General features: G+C 39.2%; 1 protein-coding gene across 2 annotated transcripts in view; it reads left to right on the top strand.

Annotated features, from left to right (window-relative positions):
- Positions 1–19,193, top strand: part of cdkal1 (CDK5 regulatory subunit associated protein 1-like 1) — a 508,040-nt gene that overhangs the window by 477,076 nt on the left and 11,771 nt on the right. For both annotated transcript variants that reach the window (XM_073024019.1, XM_073024017.1), the window contains exons 13-14: positions 11,239–11,322; positions 14,831–14,995. In XM_073024019.1, the coding sequence (XP_072880120.1) occupies positions 11,239–11,322; positions 14,831–14,995 (249 nt within the window). The remainder of the gene's footprint in view (positions 1–11,238; positions 11,323–14,830; positions 14,996–19,193) is intronic.

Below are 19,193 nucleotides of genomic sequence, written 5' to 3' on the forward strand. Positions count from 1 at the left end.
ATTACATGCTTTTACTCAAGGTTGAATCTGATTTTTTTCTAAATGTGTTCCTTGTTAGTAAGATATATAGAAAAGTGGTTTGATTGTAAGTGGTCTGATAGGCCTTTCCCTTAAAAATAACTTAATTGTGTTTTTACTACTCTTAATATTTTGCACTTTTCAATACAGTGACTGGAAGAAACTATCCTATACAGAGCTTTTTATATTTGAACTTTATTTAGTTTGGTGGTCCAGTGGAAGAGCCAGACTCGGAATGGTTAGTTACTGGAACACCATCCAGAAGCTTGGAGGTATGAGTTCAAATCCCACTATGACAAACAGGGAAAACTTAATTCTTCCGGACCTCACTGAGGGGTCAGTGGTGGAAAAGGCGAGCAGCTTAAAGTTACTGGGATCTGTCCTGGGCTGAAAAGATTGGCATAATCACAGAGAAGGTGTGTCAGTGTTGAGAGTGTGAGGAGATTTGGTATCTCACTAAAGGCTCTTCCAAATTTCCATCGATGTACAGTGGAGCGTATCATGTCTGGCTGCATTGCAGCATAGTTGAACAAGGTCACAAGAGGCTGCAGAAGGTTGTAGACTCTAAAGATAATTCCATCACAAGCACAACGCCCCGCCATCCCCCATCATTATTGACATCTTCAGGAGGCAGTGTCTGGAGAAGGAAGCATTCATCATTAAGGACTCTCACCATCTGGAACATGCCCGCTTCTTGTTACTACCATCAGGGTGGAGATACACTCAGTGATTACACTCGGTCTTCGGGTATCTGAGCAGTCCAGGAATCTTATGCCTTTACACTGTGCTGCTGCTGCAAAACAAATTTCACATCGTACAAGACAATGGTAATAAATCTGATTCTGGCTGCACAGCGGTGTAGCTAACAGAGCCACTACCTCTGGATGTGAGTGATGTGCAGGTTTTAGGTTAATTGGCCATTCTAAATTGACTAGTTTATGGTGATTGGTAGAATCTGGGAGTAGTTGATGAGAATGTAGGAAATATAAAAAACATGATTAATTTCAAAATAATCTAAAACGGGTTAATGCCAAATGAGTTGTTGATGGTCAGCATTGACTCAAAGGGACAAAGGGCTTGTGTTGTTTCTCTCAATGGCAGGTTTCCATTGCAGTTAGCATTTGTGCATAATGCACTGTTGGATGTAGAATACGTACTTTTGTTACTATCGATCTCATCTCAGCAATCTCCTCTGTATTGCTGAGGTAATTGTATTCTGGAGAATATACCTGGGGAATGAATCTGAAGATTTCTCCCGTAATCTGTTAAATGCTCAGTTTAAATGGACAAGGATGAGAACATTATTTGGTTCAGTAGTCGTGCTTATCCGTTTTTTACTGTTCCTTCAAGCATTAGCAATAAACAGAGAGAACCATAAACAGAATATAAGATATGTATTGAAGACAATAACTTTCAACGAAATGGCTGTACTTGGTACAGTAAGTAATGTGATGATACCATGTGGTGTATTTTGCTCTTAAATGAGCACTTGCAATCGTATACATCATATAGGGAGAGGTTACACAATCTAGGACTTAATTCCTTAGAATCCAGGAGACTGAGTGGTGGTGACCTTATAGAGGTGTAGAAATTCACGAGGGGCATGGATTCAAGATTGTTTATATCATTTCCAGTACACTAGTGTAAAGGAGAACAAAATAATTGTTACTCCAGATCTGACTTAGCATATTAAAAACACACCAAGATAACGAACGCAATAATAGAAACCAGTAAATATAAATACATAAGATAGATTGATTATATGTCCATATTATGACTTTAGATACAGAAGTGTCAGTGCATAAGATGACCTGGACAGGAAATGACCGAGTACTGGTGGAGGGGTGGGTTAGTGGTTGGGGTGTTGATCAGCCTTAGTGCTTGGGTAAAGTAACTGTTTTTGAGCCTGGTGGTTCTGGCATAAATGCTACGTAGCCTCCTCCCTGATAGGAGTGGAACAGATAATCTACGTGCAGGGTGGGTGGGATCCTTCATGATATTGCTGGCCTTTTTCCAGCACTTTTCTGTATATATGCCCTTGATGGCGGTAGGCTGGTGCTGGTTTTGGCTATCCATTATAAAGCCTACCTATCCGCCATGGCGCAGCTTCCTGCAGAGATGCAGCATGTTAGGATGCTCTCTACTGCACATCTGTAGAAGGTCATAAGTAGCAATGAGATAGGGTGAAAACAATCTTTCTTCCCAGGAAAAGCGAACCAAAGAAATAGAGGTCAATTAGTGCACACAGAATATGGCAGGTATATGCAGTGAGCTGATAAAGGAAAAAGTTGAGACGGGTACAGTGATAAAATGTGAAAGATATTTGGACAGGGAGATGGATAGGAAAGGTCTAGAGCAGGGGTTCTCAACCTTTCTTTAGTGCCATGGACCAATACCATTAAGCAAGGAGTCTGTGGACTCCAGATATCAGGAATGTATCCACGTTCCATATGCAGAGTGAAGGCTTGATTTCGTGCCTTTCAAACTCCCCAATATCAGTGGTATATTGACTCCCTGCTATTGTCACTGCTCTTCTTAGAAAATTCCTTCTCTGTTTCTATCACACCATATTATCATCTTCTTGTTTCCTCAGGGCACAGCAACCCAAATAGGTTGCCAGTCTTGTGTGAGTTTCTTTGTGTTGCTGAAAGCATCTCTGATTTGATAAAAATTAAGCTATAAACAAAACATCAATTATTAAAGACAGTCTCAATTAAATAGTGGCCGACAGGTACCACAACGTATCAAGATCAAACTATGAAATGCATTCAGTCCTTGTGTCTGCCTTAACACCTCAATACACAGTTGTAGATTAATGTAAACTTGTGTTCTGCCAAGTAATCCTCTCTCTTCAGTGACATACACTGAGAAACATTATCCAGGATATCAGGACAAATAACCACTGTGTTTTTCAGCAGTGCATTAGTATGACTGTCACTCATTGGGGTGGGGGCTGCACTGTTTCATGTCTAAAAGATTAGCTGAATATGCCTTCTAAGTAAAGAACTATCAAATTATGATGTTTGGCAATGTGAGGTCTTCAACTTCTCATTTCTGTGAAGCTAGCTGAATTTTAGATTGTAATCTTCCCAAATCCAAACCCAGACAGGCAGGGCAGGTGTCTGGGAGAGCTGATTGCATTCTGAAAATTGATTTTTCTACTAATGAAAACCTAAATAATGAATGATTTTATATATAAAAATTAAGCATTTTCCATTTCAAAGATTACAAAAACTCTGCTTTCTGATCCAAAAAGAGATGTGACAGTACTATCTGTACAGGGCTACATTGATGGTTTGATACTACATTGATACTGATTTTAGTGATTTTGGTGATTATGTGATTTGTACATTAGGATATTCCTTTGCAAAACAAAAATCAAAATTGACCAGCTGAAATTATGTTGAGCACTCTAATGAATATTAAGTCATTGTCAAGGATTTAGAATGACAAGTGGATGTTGTTCTAATATACTTTGTAAAAATATTGTTTCAATATAGAAATGAACAGAAAAATATATGTTCATTTCTGTATTAGAACAATATTTTCGTAAATGTGGAAGCAGCAATTGTAATTTATAGATCAGTACAGACTCATTTTTAAGTGAAGATGCTTGTTATGTCTAATATATTTAAGAACATATTTTTCTCTACCTCAGACAGTGTGTCTGAACTATTTATAACCTGTACTGAAAGTGCTCATTAATTCACTGCAGCCCATACCAACCTTAAATATTTTGATAAAGAAAAGACATAGCAGTGGAAAGTGGAGCAGGGTGTCCAGTTCAGTATGAAACCATATGTGCCTTGACTTTATGCTCATTAATCATACATTCCTCCCCATGCAGTGCTTCAGCTGACATGTTGTGCGTTCGTTATATGACAACATTTTAAATCAAAAAATCAGAAGTAATTTACAGTTTCAACTAAGTTCTGAAAACAGTGGACATGGAGTAGGCTTTCTGTCAGTGGTTCCAAATATTCCAGTTATAATCTTAAAGTTATATTTGGGTATTCTGGGCCTCTCTTCCAGTGGAACGTGTGCACCTGGTAGGTTATTGGGTACCTTATCAGGACATAAGGGCCCAGGCTTGTCCCTAGTCTTCTCTGAGATTGCTGAGCCTTAGCCAGCTCAGCAAGGAGAGTGCTGTAACTGGCCTTGGCAGCTCTCATGTTGCAGGAGGATTAAGCTAGAGGCCTTACTTCTCATTGCTATCCAGATATTACTGTTAGAAAATGTGTATTTTTCACTGTGTCAGGGGACAACAGATGGGACTAAACTCTCCTATCCTCTGTGCTTCCAGTATTCACACATGTAGAATGTTTACTCCGATGGGAAAATGATTGACTTTTGGTATAGGTATGGACAGAATGTTACCCCAACAATAGATGATATCATAGATGAGGAATGAGCTATTTGCTTACCTTCTAAACAGAATAAATCCCATTTCAACATAATTTAGATTAAATTTCAGTTACAATTTGATGATGGAGTTTTGGCCCCAAGAAAGATTTTGAAATCTGAATGTATGTTCAAATTGATGCAGTGTTTGCTCTGAGCTGCAAGGTTCCTATTTGGTACCAGTATTTTATCAAACAGTAATTGTGATATTACCATTGTTTCTGTGCCTCACAATTAACCCAGTTAAGAAATAACTCACTTTAAATATACTCATCCTTTTGGACCCTTCCGTAACTAGTAGCGTCCTGTTCAACAGTCCTTGCATGATATCTGTGGGCATCCAATTCCCTTTTGTATTCCTGATTTTAATGACTTCCATTGGCAACTTTACAGGCAATTGCTGAGGTCATCTGCACTGGAATTCTCTCCGCAAACCTTAGTCCCATTCTACCTTTCTTTATTCCTGAAAGAAGTTTCTTTAAACTTGTCTTAAAAATCTTGCTTTTGTTCATCTGCCCTGATATTTCATTTAGTGGTTCAGTGTTGAATTTTACTTAGTAGTACACATGTGAAGCACTTTAGAACATTTTGCTACAGTAAAAGTAGGTTTGTTGGACTTCCCCATTTCCTGTTGTGAGATTAAAGGAAATTCCATTGTCAGCTTCATGTTAGAGATCTCATTGCACTTGAAGGAATATTGCAGATCAAAAAAATTACTGTGAAAAAAGCACTGCAGTTTTGTTTTGAATTGGGTAGAGGTATGTAAATGCAGGTGTACACCTATGTTAAGGTCATTTACATTGAAAGAATTAATAGATTTCCATTCATTCATCTACTTTTCACATTTTTCCAGTCTACAGATTTTGTTGCATAAAGCAAGTATTTTGAGTGCTGAATGACTTGTTGAGGAACATGAACATCAACCAAGAACACCTTTGGTACAGAATAAGAAATTCACCCTGACATTCCCATGAGTGTATGCACAGACCATATACAGTACTGTACATCATGAATGGATGGCTTCAGTTAATGTTCAATATTCAATTGGAGGCTTCCTCATGTAATTGTATGGTGAATATGTAATTAATGCTCATTGTGGATCGCATACTGGAAACATGATCTTGTCAACATAGATGTGCTCTGGTCCTGGTTATTAAGCGATCATCAATGATTTGTAAGTTTTTTGAAGACTGAATTTTCTGTCAGTGTAAGGTGTTCAAAAGTTTTCACCAAGACATTGCAAAATGGTTGTTTTAGTAGTGATTCCACTGACTCTGTATCGAGAGCAGCTGGAGAGGTCTGGAAGCCAAAAGCAACTTGCCAGTGGAGCCAGAATGAGGAGGGTATGAGGGGTTGTAAGCAGAAGAATTTATCCCACAAGATTTGTTCTACACCACAATCTTACCAGCAGGTCTTTAAAGAGTAATAATACAGAAGCGAAAGCTTTCCAAGACAGCAGTGGTGATGGAGTGGTGTTATGTGCATCTAACCTGAGTTCATTTGTGACCTCCGGTGTTGCTTATGTGGGTTTCCTGCCAGAGACAGTTTGACTTTCCTCCCAGGTGCCATAGACATGCAGGTTGGATGGTTAAATGGCCACTGTAAGCTGCCCCTGCTGTGTAGGTGAGCGGTAGAGTCTGGGTGGAGTTAATTGGAATATGGGGAATAGGAAAAAAGGATTGATGTGGAATAGTGGAAATGGCTGCCTGATGGTTATTGCAGACCTGGTGAACCTGGGGTGGGGGTCTACTCTACGAGTAGTTATGGAGATTTGTCATCTTCTGTAGGCAGGATTGCAGCCACCTATCTGAACTGTTCCAGTTAATATCACTGTAACCCAGAGCTCCCGAGCTTCCAGTTCATTCCACGCAGCGGCTGCTTGATATATCCGGCATTTCCCAATTTGCATTATACTGTGCTATGTGAGGCATCATCAATGTTCTTTGTGCAGATGGAGGGAGTTTCACGTGCTAGTTCTTGAATAAAGAGAAGTAGGCATTGTAAGAACTTGGATTGCCAAGATTACAGGCATCTGGGAAATTCAAGGAATGATAGATTGTACCCAGCTGGCGGTCTGTGCTCATATACAAACCCAAGTGTTTACGAACTCCAAAGACTAGCACCCACTTAAAGTTCCCTCACACTAAGCACAGTTACAGTATGGAACTAGGTTCCTCAACAACTTCAGTGGAGAAAGAACATCTTCATCAACTACTGATACATTCCCAAGCATATAATAAATACAGGAACTAAACTGATCACATGTTATCATCTCCCTTGTCATATTATCCTAGACAAATCAATGGTTCAATAGCAATTTATTCAACCTTTCTGTAATTGTAGAGTTGTTAGCTAATCGCCCTTAGTGCCCATTTCCAAGTGCCCACTAATTGAATGCTGTCCTGTTGGCTGCAGCTTAGCTGTTGAAAGGTTGCTTCCTGCAGGTGGCCAGGTGAATGACTGTGAGTAGCTGTGGGTGTAAGAGTGTACCACAGGCTGTATTATATCATTGTGAATGATACCAGACAGCTGCAGAGGTAGTATTGGAAGTGCACTGAGGGATTCTGAGAGCAAGGAATTCATTTTGCCTCGACCTGTTCACAATCCCATGACCAGGATCATAGAGATGCTTCTGGATTCTGTGCTGAATCCACAGATTCTGCACAGTATTCAGAAGGTGCAGTCACAATCTTGATGCCATACCAATAGAGGAATCTAGTCTATGCCTGTCTGGCTGTAGACAGATTGGATTGCTATGGTATGAGCTACTTCTTGACTTTTCCTTTTTAACACTGTTGTGACCTTCAACTTCCGGCACTGGGACATGTTTGAATCTGCAAATGCTTTTTGACAGGCCAAACATCATCCTAGATTGTTTCCATATAAATTTTTATCATCCTTCATCAAGAGGCTGCCCCATTTTAATTGTCATCCAAATCCTCTACAGTCCTGTGCTACAAAGAGGAAGCACAAAGGCACACTTACCCACTGATCTGGCTGCAGACTATTTGCCATAGAATCATGGCCATACAAAAGGAAAACAGATCCTTAGGTCTACTGGGTCCATGCCAACCATAAGCATCTATTAGTACAATATCCTTCATTAATCCCATTTTAATCTCTTCTCTTTCTCATCAGCTTGCCAAGGTCTGCCTCTCAGCTACATACTACATATTACTGTGGTCAATTTACTGACCAACGTACACTTCTCTTGGATGTGGAAGGAAACCAATCCAAGCAGAGATAGGATTGTCGAGAACCTACAAACTCCACGCAGGCAGTGTTGGAGGTCAGGATAGAACCCAGACCACTGGAGCTATGAGACAGTGGTTCTACTTGCTTTACCACTGTGCCAAGTGGTTTTCCAAATGCTTATTTTTAGTCTAACTTACCCTCTCTGTTTTTGGAGCTGATGAATTGGGTGTCAATTGTTTTCTGGTGACGGTATGCTTGTTCTATGCCTCCACTTAGTCCTGTGTTTAATCGTGTAGGCTCTGCTCAGGTACAATGTCCTGTGCATCTAAAATGACAAACACAGAGGATGATCATAAGAGGCACGACAAGTGAAGAAGCCGATTGAAGCATTTGTATGCTATCATGCAAATGGAATTTTGCAGGGCTAATTGGATACAATTGTCCTCAATGGAGTCTGATCTTCCTTTGGTAATTGGCTGTGTGGCCAGTCCACTGATCTTTCCTCCAGGCTGGAAGCACCCTTCCTCCAGCCAGCTGAGCCACAGTGCTCAGAAGGGGCGCTCTGTGCTTCGTATGAAAACTTCTAACAAGAGAGGAGGAAGCTTGTAAGTGAATGTCCTGCATCATGTGCAAATAAAGTGACTGCATGATTGGATAACTATAATGTACTGAACTTATGTGACCATGTAAATACACCGATGCTGTGCTATAGGAGATAGTATTTATGGATGACTCCACCAAATTTACTTACCATATAGCACAGTTTACTAAATTACTTTTGGCATTAGCACCCTCCATATTGTCATTTTCTCTCAGCCCTGGATCAAGGTGGGGAGATCTGTGGACTCTCTGACTTGTAGAAGTTTTTTTGTTGAGAACAACCTGTTCTTTAGGAGTGTCATACTGCTCTCCCTTGCTGCCTCTCTTGAAAAGTGCATCTTGACAGCAGTGGTTGGATTGTTTGATCAGTGCACCTCAAAATGCTGATAATCCAATCTCCGTTAATTCTGATCATTCTAATATATACAAAGTCCTTGTGAAATTATTCTTATTTGATGTGGTTTGTGATTCAGATTTTTGAAGAAGGGGCAGATGGAGGCAAATAAAATTTTAAAATAGTGATTGAAGAAAGCTAGTTTTGAAAAGCATACATTTGCTTGGAAATAAATTCATTTAAACTAATTGAATTAAATCAACAAAAGTTTGTACTGACTGTTCTCTTGGCAGTCATTTCTTCTCATAAATTGCAGTGAAGTCATGTAACAGGAGCAGATTCAGCCAATGCCTCTCCCAGCCTCAGAAATCTAGCGGAGTTCACATTTTATTATTGAACTCCACATAAAATCTACCGGTTCATCACGTGGGCCACAAGAAGAATAGACTGCAATACAGATGACAACTCCACTAGGTTAAGCCTGCATGAGCACTAGGAATTGCAAGAAGAAACACGGATAATTCCAACAGGATCTCTGGTGCCCATGCAGAGGTCTGCTCCAGGACACCAATCAATGGAAGTAACTGCAAAATAGTAACCTCATGAGACAGAAGGCTATCCTTTGCAGTAATTTGATTGTGATTTTCAGATTGGCTTTGCATGGTGTATCTTTTACTTAGAAGAGAACAGAACCTAATCTAGAGAAACATGTTGTGTTTATAAACACTGAAATTATTCCTAACAGTTACCTAACATTATATCAGAATTTAGAAATTGCTCTTGAATGGGTGCTTGTTATTGTTAACAATATCTTTGTGTTTAAGTACTCAAGTGATCATTTTTCATTTTCAGTTTATTTTTCCACCTGATTACCATGGTTCGCCAGTCACAAAGTCAGGTGATTTTTATCACCTATAAATGCTGTATCCATTGTGAAGAATGATTAATTATCACATTATTGCTGCACTTCTACCAAAAAATAACTTACAGTTGATACTTCTCTCCTTATTCTTTGCCTTCTTTACATGAGCAGTGTAAGGAATGATATTAGAATTACTTAGCATATGCATCATGTAATGGTGAATTAGAAAACAGAGGTTACAAATTAAATACATTGGAAGTTCTCTTGAAAATGGAAGACATTGTGTGCTAGATCCAAACTAAGCCTCAAGATTTTTAACAAAATGAGAAACCTATAAAATTGTAAAAAAATACTTTTTTCGAAAAATCATCTATTCTGTACAAAAGATCGGGCCTAAGGAATTATCCAAAAGAAGCCTTTGCAATTATGGGGAGGTTTAATAGGACAGTCTTGGAAAAAAAAACTATTCTCTCGTGAGGTGCTGACAAAAAAAGATGGTCATAAAAATCCGATAATCCCTGTTAATCTAATTAGGAATGACAGGGTACCTTTAGCCGGACAGTGGTTAGAATATGTAAATTGATATTCCATAGGATAGTTAAAATATATTGTGTAAATCCATTTAACGTTAAGTTGGTAAATTGGTTAATTGTCACGTGCACCGAAGTACAGTATACAAACTTTGTTTTGCATGCCATCCACAGCAGTCCACATCATTACAACAGTGTGTTGAGGTGATATAAGGGAAAACAATAACGGTGCACAATAGAGTGTTACAGATAGATAGATTTGCAAAATGGGTCACGTGGAATGAATGGCATAATTCTGTGCCGTAAATTCTATGTAATTCAACATAGTTGTGAGTTGCCTTCTTTGTAAATTCGATCAAAGCCTCAACCTAACTTGGGTGAAGCTTGCTGATCCCTCATTGGTCTCTTCACATACCTTGATGTAACTGAGAACGAATCCTCTTTTCTACCTGAATTCCTATTTGAGTCCGTCAAAGTGAAAGAATGGACCTCAGAAACATTTGTTAAAAGGCAGTTTAAAAAAAAGCTATGATCTGCTTTGATCCAACCAAAGATAGTCAAGGGGCACGCTCATTGATTTTTCTTACTTTATATCTCCTTCAAAGAAGCAACGTATTTCTTGCTCTACAAACCCCTCTTCTTCCTGCATACCTTTTGCTATTGAACTCTCTCCATTGACTTCTTCTGTCTTGATTTTTCTTCTGAGAAGCCTCCAAATCCTCTTCTCTATAAACTTAATTTTACACAGACCACTGGTCCCATTTACTTATCATCATTGTCTTCACTGTCTTACTATGACTTGTGTTCAAATGTAAAATCCCTAGACTTGTATTTAAATTCCATTTCCCCATGGCCCCTTGCTGTATTTCAAAAGTTACCAAATGTGCTTTTTTCAACCTTTACCCCACTACACCCCGCCCACAATTATGTTCCTCCAGACTTTGCTAGAAGTCCCATGATTCCATTCCATAACTCATTGCCTCTTCCCTTAATAATTCGTAGCTCAAGCTTTTGGTCATGTAAGCTGGTATCTGGTGTCCTCATGCCTTGTGGAGCTGCACCTTGGGAGAATTTTCTATACTCTGTGTTGTTGGATGCTTCTAAATCCATTGCAGATGGTGACATCATCATTCTGTTCCAAGCTTTCCTTGGAAGGTAGCTGAGACAAAGGAACGGAATGAAGTCATTCTCTTAAAGCCATTTTCTGTAATTGGTGTGTAAGATATAAATTTTATAATATGGTTCCTTAGATTCTTCTTTTTTCTACCTCTTTAAGATACCGTTATGTTTTTTTTCAGGTTGGCGAGAGGCAACAAGTTTTGATAACAGAGGAATCATTTGATGGCCAGTACTACGTCGCACACAACAAATTTTATGAGCAGGCAAGTCAGCCAGGGTTCTCTTCCATTGTTTGGAGTGGATTGAAAATACTGGTATTTAACTGGCAACCAAAGATCCCTCATTTTTTTCATAGACTAATAGCCTGAAATCTAATAACTTGCCAACAAATAGAACTGTAAAATCTGTCCAACTATGCTAATGCAAATATTCAGTATACATTTTGACAGAGTTTGCTGTGATGGCTTCTGAGTGTATGTGATTGATATAAATGAATGGAATTGCTTTTTTTCTTGCTCAGAATGTGACTCTACTGTATTAGTGTGAGTTATGAGGACATTGTTACAGCTTGAATAACATTTATAATTTGAGTCTGAGATTTGTAAGCTGCTGCATAGCCTTTTCAGAAAGAGATTCTTTTGAAAGGTACAGAAGACCATAAGCCATAGGAGCAGAATTAGGCCATTTGGCCTGTCAAGTGTCCTCTGCCACTCAATCATTGCTGATCTTTTTTTTCTCTCCTCACTCCTCGGCCTTCTCCCTGTACCCTTTGATGCCGTGTCCAATCAGAAACCTATCAAGCTCTGCCTTAAATACACCCAACAACCTGGCCTCCGCAGCTGCCTGTGGTAACAAATTTCACAAATTCACCACCTTCTGGCTTAAGAAATTTCTCTGCGTCTCTGTGTTAAATGGATGCCCCTCTATCCTGAGGCTGTGCCCTCTTGTCCTAGACTCCCCCACCATGGGAAACATCCTTTCCACATCTACCATATCTAGACCTTACAACATTTGGAAGGTTTCAATGAGATCCCACCTCATCCTTCTAAATACCAGCGAGTACAAACCCAGAGCTATCAAAAGTTCCTCGTATGATAACCCTTTCATTCCTGGAATCATGCTTGTGAACCTCCTTTGAATCCTCTTCAATGCCAGCACATCCATTAAATTTATATTGAAGTCAGGTTGTGATAGTATGATTAATCATTTCATCCGGATTTGCTCATTCATGTGGAGAGGATAGTGTGATCGCATTTATGCATTGAGTAGCCAGATCACCCATGTACAGTTAAGAACCTCCCATGAACTTTGTGGCTGGTGAAATATAGGAAGCTGTACTTCTGGGATTTGAATGTTGTGTTTGTTCAGACGGTATTTTGGTCCAGTCTTTATTCCATTCATTGTCATTGGTGAAACAAGAGTACTGGAAAAGGTTTATTGAAACTATACCATGAGTTGGGGTGGGTATGGAGGATAAGGTGTATATATGGAGAGGCCCCTTTAAAAAAGGGAGCTGGGTGTTCTGATGATTCTCACAACCTGTTGTGTGAAAAATACTGCCTTCTTGCAACCCACCTGTTAAGTGGAATATCAAGGCTAATGTCATTGGAGCAACACTGGTATGTCAAGTTATCTTGGTCAACAGAGTAACGTTTGAAATCATACAATGGGTAAACCTTTGCAGAAAGTCACACTAAGTGCTTTCTGTTTTGCCAAGACACAGCCCCTGGTGTATTGAGCAGGCATTCCTTTCAAAGGTAATAACAGGTTGATTCTGAATGACAGCACCTCAATCATGTGAATCGTTTTGGAGAGGAAAGCAAACACTAAAGTCAATAATATCTGCATCTGAAAAGCACACAGGCATGAATGAATCTGCAGGTCATGTGCTAATGTGAATCACAAAATCACAGATGATCATAGGCAGAGAGGGAAAGCTACGTATGACATTTTGTTCCTCTTGCAATCATAATTTGTCATTCACGTTAAGAATACAGACACATAAATGTGAAACATTAAACCTGTTTCTTAATGTAGAAATCAAAAGAGAAAAGAAAAATAATCACTGATTTTTAAACTTGAGACCGCTTTAAACTTACTTTTTTAATATATTTAATTGTGTTGCATGGAATTAGACACCGGGGGAATTTTCTTAAGACATAGATCCAAGCAATCCCTGTGATGTGCAGACAGTCCCTGGGGGGTTTTAAGTTTTCATAGCAAAGGAGTAAGTTCCGAAGTTGTGGCAGGATGATGGAATCAGTTTAAAGGAACACTGTTCTCATGAAAGTGCACTTGAGAGGGGTTTTTTATGCTTGAGGAAAGACTAGTGAATCATCATTTTCATCTGATATCACAGAATTTGGAACAATTGACAGTGATATCACATGGAAGTAAAACAAACATTTCTTCATAAAGTCGGCATACTTTTAACATCATGTTGCCAAAGGCAGCGGCACTTCAATTTGTGGCAGCTTTTCATTTAGAATGAGAATATTTAACTAATAACATACTAGTATTTTCTGCCCCTCACACCCTTCTCTCTCTTTCTCTTGTCTCTTAGCATCAGGTCGATCAATTTCCATGGAACTGAAAATATCTTCATTGATTTTTATTGGCAGCTGATGTATGCTGCCCAGTTTTTCTGCAAGTAATAGCTAAAAGCTTTGCTAAAGGCCTGCACATCATCTGGAACATTGTTCTTCCCAGAAAAACTAATCCAAATGACAGGCTGAAAGCTGATTTTGATTATCAGCATGAACAGCAGAAATAGAAATTTGGCATAATCCTTAACGGTGCAGACATTTGTGAAGGAAATGACTGTGTGGTTCTTTCTGAAGTGGTCTCTCTTCCTTAAGAATGTGACTAAATCTAATTTGTGTAAACATAATTACCATGTGAAACCTCAGCTGTAAGCTTCAGTAGGTTGCAGTTTGATGATTTAGTTGCTCTAAATCCACTTCTGGCTTCAGTTTTGCTTAGATGCAGCTTATCCTCAAGGCCAACCAGTCTGCTTGAGGGCAGACTGCTATAAAGCTTTCTTTTAACCAAAAGGTCTTCATTGTGTGATTATATGGATTGATTCTGATCACCTGATGGAGTTAGAAGAGTTAGCTTTTGAATGATTATTTTTATCTCATAATTTTTCCTAAGGTTTTTTTTTAATCTGTGTTTTTCACTCTCATGTGAGATTATATGGTTGAAAGGATTAGGGGTTCAGGAATGAAGCCCTGGTCATTGTGATGTGGGCTGGGCTTGCCTCCTTCCCTGTCAATTTTATATGTATGTATGTATGTATATGTCTCAGTTTAGGTGCTACGATGGAATGTGCTTATTTGGTTTACAGCATGTCCAGACTTTGGCCTGGATAGTTCTGAAATGGGATCTATACTGTTTGTAACAAAGAGGTGTTTCCATAATTATTGATGGATTTCCATGATCAGGATGAAGGAAAATCCAATATTAAATGAGAAACCAAGGAGAAAGTGTATGTGAAGATTAAGTTGCAAAGGTAGGGCAGGAAAAAAAAGCATACTGAACGTTGACTAATCACTGAGTTGCAACCATGACATTAATCTGAACGAAACTTGCAGCACAGGTTTGAAAAGAAGCAGATTGCAGTTCCGTTGTGCTAAATTAGCTCTCTTGTTTAGTTTACAGATTTGTTTTTCCCATTGCCCTGAAACTTTATGTGCTTGAAAGTCTATGCCTTGGTTCCCTGCACTGGCTATCTTTAAATCTTATATTGTTGCTTTTCTGCTTTCCCTTAAGGTGCTAGTGCCTAAGCAACCAGAATTTCTGGGGAAAATGATTGAGGTTGATATTTATGAAGCAGGGAAGCATTTTATGAAGGGAAAACCAGCAGACAATGGAAAGATCCACACTCCTTCAATTGTCACACCATTACTGAAGGGTGAGATTTCAGGCCTCACAGAGGTATGTGGCAGTCTTTTCTTCACTTAACATTTTCATGTTGTAAAACTTGATGGAGTGTGAAATTAAACCGTGTATCTGATTTCTGAGCATCATTTGATCTTGTCTGTGAGTGCAAATGCTTTTGAGTTATTGCCTTGCAGAAGTGAATCCATGCACGAGAAAGTATTTGCTTGTCTAAGTCAGAACAAGTAATTTGCTCTAAAAGGCTAACATATTTACTTTTATTTTTAAAAAGGGTTGCAATATTAATATGTTTTAAAAAGTATAATAAAGTTTTATCTGCCTTTAATAATTAAAAATGTTCTCAACGAAAAACCTGAGAGCATTAAAGTGTTTTGCTGTAAATAGGATGATAATTTTCTGTAGCAAAAGCAGCTACCGATTACTAATGCAGACTTGTTTTGTCTGCGGAGGAGTTCAGTTTGAACAGGCACTGCAAATATTGCAGACTTACTGTTGAACTCAGTATATCTTTTTAATACATCCTGTTACTGTTTGAAAGTTGCTTTCCCTCTGACATTATATTATGAAAAGTGACAATGGATTACTAAAATTTGCATTTCAGCTACTAGGTGAGTCCTGAAGTCCTAAAGCACAGTTAGGCCCTTCAGCCCATCATTGAGTATCTTTCATCCTTTATTATTGCCAGCAAACTATATGCTCGCCATTGCAGTGTATTGTTTTAGGTGTGATAAGTGCTACCTGAGCATTATTACTGCAAAAGTGCTGGAAAAAGCATTTGTGAAAGGCAAATGGATCAGGGAACTGAATAGTCTAATCCTGTTACAATGTTCCAAGCACAGTATTCCAGAAGTGAGTGGAGAATGACTGCGACTGACATCAAAGCAGTGCTTGACTGAAATCTTGACTGTAAAGGGGTACAAATAAATCAGAAATCTTTGGCAACTGGTGGCAAATCTCTCCAGTGGATACAGTTATATGTGGAACTTGAGGGGGGCAGGCAGTAAAAGTGAGCCCCTGGCTCCATACAAAGTCCTATTCCCCCAAATGTATCACATATATGTTTGGGTGAAACAAACGATGCCCTTATCATCTCCAGGTACAGTTGTATGTGTCAATCTCTATTTGCCTGATTGTGGCCCTCCTTTGAGTTTTCCAGAGCAGAACTAATCTGTGACCTTGTTCTTCAAGGAGCTGGCAAAGAAGCTCCCCTTTCTCCCTGGCTTTGCGACAGTTCAATGGTAAATCATCACATGTATATTGTGGAGAAATGTGCAGTTATCCATTTTGCTAAGAAGAATAGAAAACTAGTATGTTGTCTTGAGTGAGAGCCATGTGGATGTTACTCTAGAGAGGGATATGGGTATCATTGTACATAAAACACAAGGTCAGCTTGAAAGTATGGAAGGACTAATGGAATATTTCCCTTTTATTTGCAAAGGATATGGAATATCAAAGTAGGAAAGTCCTTGCTACAGCAGTACAGGACACTGGGGTCATGCATATGGTTTGTTCTTTGTACTTAAGGAAAGATATCAAGTGGATTTTGGTTATTCAGGGCAGTAACATTTGGGACAATGCTTAAAGAACAAAAACTAATTGAGAAAATTGCCGGGATTCCCTTCATTTATTTGTGACATTACACTGCTTAATTGGGGCTGGAGACTATTGCCGATCAAGTTCCAATTACATTGGATGAATTCCTCCATTGATAACTACTAGGAACCAATACAGTTTTATAGTACTGTGGTACTATTGGTGGTGTTGTAGTTTGTTCTATATTTCATTTATATGCATAATTTTTTTACTCAGTTTTTTATACTTTTTTTTCAAAAAATCTATTTACATGAAACTTCGGCTAATTGGGCCAAGATGTACTGGTTCCAATGTGTACCAATTAATCAGAGTCCACTGTACTTGCATTTAACACAGTTCAGAGAGGGTTGCAGGTTAACTTCTGGGATGGAGGCAAAATCTCTAAGATGTGTGTAGTATTTTTGTAGTGGTTAGTATGTGACCCTATGATTGTTAGGCTGGACTGTTGTTAGTTGAGCATTGAAGGTATGCCCCATGAAGAAGTAGTTGTGTATATTTTGGTCTCCTTCTGCGTATCTAAGGACAATGTTACATGTACCAATCACCTTGGTCACCTCCGTCTTTTGACTGTTTTTGTCAAAATTATTCATGTGCTGCTATCATGCAGGACCTCTCTCCAAAACTCCATTTCATTTACCAAAATTCAAAGTATATTTATTATCGAAGTATGTATGCGAAGTATTTGTGAAAGAAGGCTCTAAGTCAAGGGTGTACAGCGCAGGCCCACAATCAAGCATACTTTCTTCAGCCAATGATTGGTGTGTCAATGCCGACCTGGATGGGAAAGGCAATTTCCCGGAGCAAATAGCTTTCACCACATTGCGTCCAGATATAATCGTCTGGTCTGACACCAGTAGAGAAGTGGTTATTGGTGAACTCACAGTCCCCTGGGAAGACAACATCGATGAAGCCTATGAGCGCAAGTTAACCAAGTATGCAGAGTTAAGATCAGAGTGCAGAGACAGGGGGTGGAAGGTCTCATGCTATCCATTCGAAGTAGATTGCCGTGGCTTTATTGTGTTCACTTTCCAGAAGTGGTTGCGTGATCGTTGGCTTTGCTAGAAGAGAGATCAAGTCAACTAGCAGGGCTGTAGCTGAGGCATCAGAGGCAGGATCATCATGGGTGTGGACTAAGTACGTCCAGAGGGACAGATAGTCGGACAGTGTATCCATCTTTTGTAAACTCTTCAGTAGCTGCATAGACACCTGAAGAGTAGACTATCTGTTGGATGGAAGTGACCAGCAACTCTGATAGAGGCAGATGCTAAGTTGTTAAGCTCACCAGTGGGAGGTGGTGCTTTAGCACTGCTGGCCCACCACCTCGAGGGAGTCTTGATCATAAGCAGGCTGAAACTCCTGAAGACAGGTGGCAGATCAACTGATGATCCCACTGGTGATAGCACAGGACAGTTAACATCTTAGTCCACGTGTATTTTCAATTCAATTCTGCATTATACAATCCTAAGATTTGTCTTTTCAGAGACAGCCATGAAACAAACACCAGAAAAAAAGAACAAATCGCACAAACAACAAAAAAGAGCAAAAAACACAGAATTTAAATTATCAAACCACAGAGACATAGAAGCAGTCTAGGAATGTTCAGTCAGTTCAATTTAGCTCTGTGTTGTTCACTAACTGAAGGCCGCGGAGCCAGTCCGCCCGATCAAAATTGCACAAAATAGCAATATGGAGAGGAGTAACCAGGTATCAAGGATGGTGTTGAAAACAAAGGCTGCCTGTTCTCACATCTCTTTTCTGTTGGCTAAACTCTCCTCCCAAAGTTGCACAATGATCTCTGGTAGATGTTCAGGTCCATTTTATGAAGTGATGTGAATTAGTGTCAGTTACTATCAGCTTCTCAAATTGCACACAGTTAATCTATGCTGGTCAGGGGCAGGGGTGGGGAATGAATAGCTTATTATTAGATTCTTTGCATGAGATGTGTGTATGGCACTATGGCAGTTCGGTATGGGATCACTCAGTCTTTTAGGTTTCATCTGAAAAGGTGGAATTTGCTAAAGATTATTTCCTTCAGGTGTGAAGGGAGAGAGATCTCTCCACTCATGGTGTTTTCCCTGCTCGCCCATTTTCAGACACCATGTTTTCTATGTGAAAAAACTTTTATCTTGCTAATGGAGGCAACATTGGTTTTGGATTGTTAGAGGGATATTAGAATCATTGTGTTTATTTGACCTCAAAAGCATGAGACATAGATGAAAAGAAATCGTGATTTATCTAGATTTGACTTACCAGATTTACATGTAAAGACTTGGTTTAATAGTGCTCTTTCTAAAAGGATTCATACAAGGGAACATCCTCATTCAAGCGTTTGGAGTTGGCCCATTTGGTTATTGGTAAAAGCAGGTCGGCTAAGAGATTCAATGATTTGTTTCTTTCATAGAGTTCATAAAGCACGTCTCAGATGCAAACTTGTTAAATTCCTCATTATTACTGCTGCTATCATCATGAGATGACACAAGTAAAGTTATTAATGCAGCCAGTATCCTACTGGGGAAAAAGAAAACTGATGACTGAAGTTTGGCTAATGGTCCAGAGTTTGCTCTCACTTTGTGCTCAGTGAGAAAAGATTTTACCTGGGCTTGCAGGCCAAGCTCTCACAAATGCTAGTTCATTATAGTGC

This window comes from Hemitrygon akajei, chromosome 20, assembly GCF_048418815.1.
Source record: "Hemitrygon akajei chromosome 20, sHemAka1.3, whole genome shotgun sequence".
Classification (NCBI taxonomy): Eukaryota; Metazoa; Chordata; class Chondrichthyes; order Myliobatiformes; family Dasyatidae; genus Hemitrygon; species Hemitrygon akajei.